The sequence below is a fragment of the Euprymna scolopes genome, chromosome 2, assembly GCF_053919585.1.
Source record: "Euprymna scolopes isolate OS-2025 chromosome 2, ASM5391958v1, whole genome shotgun sequence".
Taxonomy (NCBI): domain Eukaryota; kingdom Metazoa; phylum Mollusca; class Cephalopoda; order Sepiida; family Sepiolidae; genus Euprymna; species Euprymna scolopes.
This window is the reverse complement of record NC_136483.1, coordinates 117786475-117793351: the sequence shown is the minus strand read 5'-3', so window position 1 is coordinate 117793351 and position 6877 is coordinate 117786475. Positions and strand designations below refer to the sequence as shown.

General features: G+C 32.2%; 1 protein-coding gene across 1 annotated transcript in view; it reads right to left on the bottom strand.

Annotated features, from left to right (window-relative positions):
- Positions 1-307: 307 nt before the first annotated feature.
- The window catches only part of LOC145294888 (protein SEC13 homolog), a 31259-nt gene continuing 24689 nt past the window's right edge, over positions 308-6877 (bottom strand). Inside the window, exon 10 of the mRNA XM_080141419.1 lies at positions 308-1010. Within this exon, the coding sequence (XP_079997545.1) occupies positions 921-1010 (90 nt within the window). The 3' untranslated portion in view covers positions 308-920. The remainder of the gene's footprint in view (positions 1011-6877) is intronic.

Here is a 6877-nt window from a genome sequence, read left to right as displayed (position 1 = left end):
AAAAAAAAAGAGACACACACGCAGGTAGTCAGAAGGAAAGGTAGGTTAAAAAAAAAAAAAAAAAAAAAAAAAACAGAATTTCATTTTAGAAATTTTTTTTTTTATTGGTTTCCATCAAGGAACAAGAGAAAAATTGTCCATGCACAGATTTTTCCTACACATCATCAGATCTCAAGATGAGATCTTTTATTGTTAGGGAAAATTCCACTGAAATGAATATGTTCAATAGTGAAGATTCAACATGATATATACATACATATATATACATGTATGTGTGTGTATATATATATATATGTATGTATGTCAGAAAAAAAAAAAAAAAAACAATGCAAGGTGCATATAATTATTCCTACCATCAGATATAACATCATAACACACACACACACATCATAGCACACACACACACACATACACACCATAGCGCACACACACATAATGACAAAATTGGAAAGTCCTAGATTTGAATTTTGCATTCCTAAAGTTTCATATGAACATATTGGGACCCAGGATTTGAAACTTGCATCACTTACATGCAGAGCACCAACTCTGCCACCACAGCACGCACAAGAAACTTAACCATTCACCATAGTTTGCATATTCTGACTTTCTTGTGTGCAATATAGTAACTCAGTGGCAAAGTCAGCACCCGGCATATAAGTAACTCAGGTTACGAATATGAGGTCCAAATGATGAGCCATAAAGAAAGCAAACTCATTTAGAACTTCTCAATTTTGGCTGTCATGGTGTGTGTAAGTTTTGGTGTTATGTTTGATTGTGGGAAAAAACAGCTGTTTGGATGAACTAAAAAAAAAAAAAAATATATATATATATATATATATATATATATATAGCATTAATCTTAAAATGTTCCTGTTTTAAAAAATCATTTGTTAAGCATATTATTGTTTGTTCTTTTAATTTCAACTAGCAGCTCTCAATTGTCCTTGTCCTTTTCCGACATCGCTTATACACACCCAGGTTCCCGCCAAGGATTCCTTCCATAATGTAACCTGTCAAGAAAAATTTACAATGCGCATTAAGTAAAACCAGTTTGTTTATGAAAAATGTTGTAAGAAATAATAATTTTGATTAATAAAATGATTGCTTGGATATTAGTTCAATATATTTTCTAAAAAGATCTTATATAGAATAATGTGCTCAATCCACACACATTATGTGTGTGTGTGTGTGTGTGTGTGTGTGTGTGTGTGTGTGTGTGTGTGTGTAGTCAGAGATGGCTTTGTGTCCAGGTTCAACACTTCTGACAGGTTGTAATTGTGACTCCATGCACTGATGATTCCCAAAAGGATGAAACACAAATGTCCGCAGGTATTAGAAAATTAATTATGTCTACACATTTTAAGAACTAGACACTTATTGTTGAGCACTTTACATTGAAATGAAATAAGTCGGTCACTTAAGTCCACATGCGTAGATAGTGATGTTAAAATAACATGATCATTCTGCCTCTTGAAGGATGCTTTATAGAAATGTTAATTTCAACTATATTCTTGGTTTACGTTGGTCAAGCGGTTTGTTCCTTGCTTATAGAGTCAGTGATGGTTTCATGATTGGATTCAAATATCCCAACTATCAGTAATCGTGACTCCTTGCAATGAGGATTCCTAAAAGGATGAAATACTAGTGTCTGTGGGTATTTAAAAAATAATAATAATAATAATAATAATATATACACCCACACACAACTTGTTTGCTTCTGTGCACATTGGATATCATCATTTTGTGAGGTTAGCCATTAGAAGTGTGTAGATAACTGTGTGCAATGGATGATATCACAAAAGCATAGCATCTCTCAAATGAAAAGAGGTTATTTATGACATCATATGTTACAGTTACCAGTTTCATCCTTCACGGTCTAGCATAATAAATTTTTCTTGGTTGATTGTTTGTACATTGAATGCTTTGATTGATAAGTTTAGAAATAAGGTAGCCGGATAAAATTGAAAAAGTTTGGGAAAGAGGAATTTCAGGATGATAGGGTAGCGGTGAACACCTTGACCAAAAGTTTCAGGGGCAGTTTTAGTGTTATGAACAATTTCATAGACGAGGCCTTGATAGTTAAATTTAATCTGAGCATAATTTTAACTAAAGAGTAATTTAAGCTCCCAAAATTGGAATCTCAGCACAAGCATGAACTTTAAGTTTGTATCCAAGATTGGAAATAGAAGACAAAATGTAAGCATGTGCAATGTAGTATGTTTAGTTGGATGCATAGGTGCATGCTAGGATTGGCAGACCTGCAATGGACAAATATTAAAAAGAAACCACATGAGAAATTTACTGGTGTTTTTGAAATAATGTGATTGTGAACCACTTGAGACTCTGCAAAAGTAATGTCCATACTAAGATGATGTGCTTCATAGTCATTCACAATTTGAATACTTCAGACTACTGTTCTCATCTTGAGTGTCATTTTCACAACATTTTGGTTAATGTAAGCTCCAACTTTCTTCAGGTGTGTCTTGTTGAACTCTAGAATCTGCACAGAATTCTGAATGGAACCCCTTATTTACTTAACATGCTCTTGTTCCTTTAGCCAGGACTGGATAGAGGAACTAAGTAAGTTGCAATTGTATTTTTGGTTGCCCCCCAATCAGGATTAAACCTTCAAAAGGTCACTTTACAATTGAATTGCACCACGGGCCCTTGCAGACAATTCTAATACAAATTTTATGAGCTTTAAACATTTTATTTCTAGATATAAAACCATTATTACTACATACATATACATATATTTTACTTATTACTGCATATATTATCTATTATTTATAATTAACGGTTTTTGTGCTTCTTGGAACCATTTTAATCTCCACACTGTTTTGCTGTTTATAATTTTTACTTTGTCTCATAAGGGTAGATGATTTCTCTTTTCCCTCCATATATGGTCAGCCATACTCGACTTTTCAACCTCTCTACAGATTATGCCTTTTCAATGTTCTTCCAACCTTTATATAATTTTCCACATTTGCATGAGATTTCGTACACAGTTCTTAGTCATGATTTTTTTCCTGTAGAGGGCTTGACTCACACAAACCGTTTCCAGAGTGTTGAATAGTTCTGTAATACTGTCCTGATGTCACATGGATTACATATTCTTGGAAGTTTTTTTTCAACAACCCCTTCATGTATGGTTTACAAACTAGTGAGTTTTCAGGTAGTGTCCTTTGCTGCCTGGTTCAGATTTCTTGGAGTTGATGTCATGTTCTCTGAATAGTTGTTTTGGTGGAGAGTTTCTCTTCCACTGTCAAGGTCCTGGATATGACCTTAAACTATATCCAGTGGTGAGGCCCCAGCTTGTGGGCTTTGGGGAGTGTGGAGCCACCCTTTAATTGCCATTGCTCCTAGGTCCACTCTGACCTGGAGTGGTAGTACCTGTTAGGGTCCCAACTATGGGTTAAATAGAAACCGACTTGAAAACAACAAATATATTCTATTAAAAAATCTTTCTTCAAAATCTTTGGATTTGGCATTAAATAACCTGAAAAGGGCTGATATGCCGTAAAACAAACAACCAACCAACCAACCAATCCACTGTCAATCTCTTCTTGATATGCATTGCTGTTACTACATAAACTAAAATGACACTTAAGATGAGAACAGTAGTGTGAAGTGTCCAAAAAATACAACCAATCCTTATCTCAAAAAAATTTAGAAATGTACTTCAAAGAGTCAGTTTTTATGTCAATATATTAATAGTTAAAACATCTCAGGTGGTCCAGCAGGACGAACAAGAGGAATTTGTTCGCTACTTGGTCTCAGAGACAGATGGCCTTTGAGCCTTAAAGTAATGGAGTGTTTGGTTGGAAGAGAAGTCAATTTTTTATAGTTTGACAAATAAAGGAGAAACCTGGTGTCATTGTAACTTCAAAATAAAATATTGCTCGTTTTAAAGTCTTAAAATTTTGTTTGGTTTGTTACGCAGTATTGACAAAGACCACATGATCGACACTACAGTCAGTATCAAAATAAAGCACTAAATTCAAACAAAGAAATAGATGATCACAGCCTATGCATTGGATACACAAATCCAGGTTCACAGTAGCACAAGAAGCTCAAGTTTATTTTACTCTCCTAAATAAAAAAATAAGATAAATAAAGAATCGGAAAACTTGAAAATTACAGAATGTCATAAAAATGATGATATAGCGTTCAGGGATGGGAGTTGGGCGATCTTCATTTGTAACATGGACAATTCCGAGTGGGTCTTAGTTACATAATAAACACTTTAAAGTATAACACTTGATAGGTTTAGCTTCAATGTTTAAATGTGAAAATTGGAAGTGTAACATTGAGGTTGAAAGGCATACAAAGGAAATTACAAAAATGTAAACAATTATGGTTACAGGGAAAGATAGGAAAATTAGAATTCACTTTTTTTTCTTTTTTTTTTTTTTACGAATGAGTCACTATTTACTAAGGTTAAAAACCACTAGAGGAGAAAACTTAACGAGATAAATGAGTGTCAATTGAATGACAAATATTATGAAAAGATTAAATATGAAATGAACAAAATTTGATTACTTATTAGTGACTACTAGAAGATTGGAAACTTTCAAACTAAATATGATGCACACATTTCTATATTCTCATCAAATGAGAAATTTATAGACAAGATTTTTTTAAATGTACCACACAATTAAAATTTTTTTCCAACAGTGTAATATATTTTTCAAGTTAAATTAGCATATAAGATTTTAAAAATAAGTTGAATTAAAAAAAAAAAAAAAAAGTAGTAAAAATGTCCATTTTTAGTTTCTATCTGATTAACTATGTAGAAGTTTTATTCTGAATATTATATATTGTGTAGATATTTGTATATGATGAGAATAATGGAAATAGTATTCCGACCAGATAGAGACAAAAAAAGGAACAAACCAAGTCACACATCCATCAACGTTTCGTCTTTATTGTAAGACTTCTTATTAGAAGTCTTACAATAAAGGTGAAACATTGATGTTTCTTTTTATATTTATAAAAAAAAAAAAAAAAAATCAAAATAAGAGATATCCAAAAAAGCATAATTTCTCACACACGTGTCTCCAGTTTCAATATTTATGTATAGTTATTTATCTATATAAAACAGTAAGAGGTAATTCAATATGCATTCAAGTAGCGGCAGTTGACTGAAGTATTAGTATTGTTTGTAATGTAAATAAAAGAGCAGTTTTTTCTTTATAGTAACTTTAAAGTTATAGTTGTTTATGTTGCTATGTGTATCTACCTGTTCAGCAGTCAACATAAACATCAGCAGTAGCTAACTTGAAATATTAGTATAGTTTGTAGTAAAAGGACAACTGTTTTTTTTTTCAAGTGAATTTTTAAACGAAATATGCCATCATTGACAAAACAGGATTATTTATAAATATAAAATGTCTCTGAATAGATCTAGAATAGAAAGTAACTGTTGAATATTCAATAAGATTAAATTTGACTTGTTTCAGAATCGCATGAGCAGATGTTATCGATCAAAAGTAAAACTAATAAAGAACAAAATGGTTATTATAAAATCGTCTCCAAACTATTCTATTAAATGTAATTAACAATGCAGTTAGGTACTTGACTCGCAGAAGAATCCTTGCAAATTTTATCTTCAAGAAGATAAAACAAACAGAGCAAGCAAGTCTTTTTAAATCATCAACTTTGCATCTATTAATAGATCATCAACATGTGTAACACTTCTGCATCTCTGCAAAAATACTAAAACATATTTTTTTTCATCATTTTTAATTTCTCCTTTTCCTTTTTCATCTCCCACAAAAAAGATGTGGAGCAGCAATCTTCTATCCACTATGTTTCAAGATGACAGATTGTGGAATGGCCTTCAGATGCTTAGCTGTGAATAAGCAGTCCTGGAACAAATAGCAGTTAATTCGAGAGGGTTGTACGGAAATTGTCCTATGAAGTACATTAGACGCCTGTGATGAAAAAAAATAGATTTGTCTCTATGAAATACACTTGACGCCTGTGATGAGAAAAAGAAAAAAAATTGAATTGGAGTAAATGTTAGGCACCTGAAAACTTAACAGCACAACTTGATTAAATGATGGCTGTTGACCTTGGTTGGTAACTCAGAAATTATCTTCATACAGCACACAGACCTCTGATCCATAACAGGTTGACATTACGAAGGCTATCCAGCTTTAAAACTTGCTTCAATTCTGACTGATACCCTTTTCCTCCAGTCCTTCCCTTTCTATAACATTCAGTTATAACACTCAAAGTTCAGATTCTTTTAAATATTTTAACTGAAAGCTCCCAATACTGTCTATGCAATCCATTATTTATGTCAATCACGCAATTGTTCCATCCTATTCTTTGAGTTATGCAAGAGACATTCTATATGAAAACTTGTTACAGCAATCAATCACATTGTCAGTCAAGAAATTGTTTCTTTAGGTAAGCAATCAACTTGCTTGTTCCCCTTGAACTATTAATTTTTAATTGTTCATGATTATGAATGTTTAAAATTTTAAAGATTTGCATTTAGATCAGCATCACCCCATGTGCTGCAATCTTAAAATGTTCCAATAATTAAAATTCTACATGCACTCGACAATCCTTGGAAATATCTGGAGCCTTTTTATATCCAAAGTAATCTTCCAGTTTCCATGACAAGCTTTTGGTGAACTTAATAAGTTTTCAAAGGAAAAATAAAAACTCTTCACCTGAAAGGATCTCTTGGATACTAACTATATGTACTACCAGGAAGTGCCCGACCTTGTCGAGTTGTAAAATACGCTTAAATATATTTCAATTTACGAAGATTTTTTCAAAACATTAATTCAAACATAAGCAAAAATAAAAATTAAATGGATAAACATTATCAATAAAAAAATTTGAAAATTATTTTTTAACC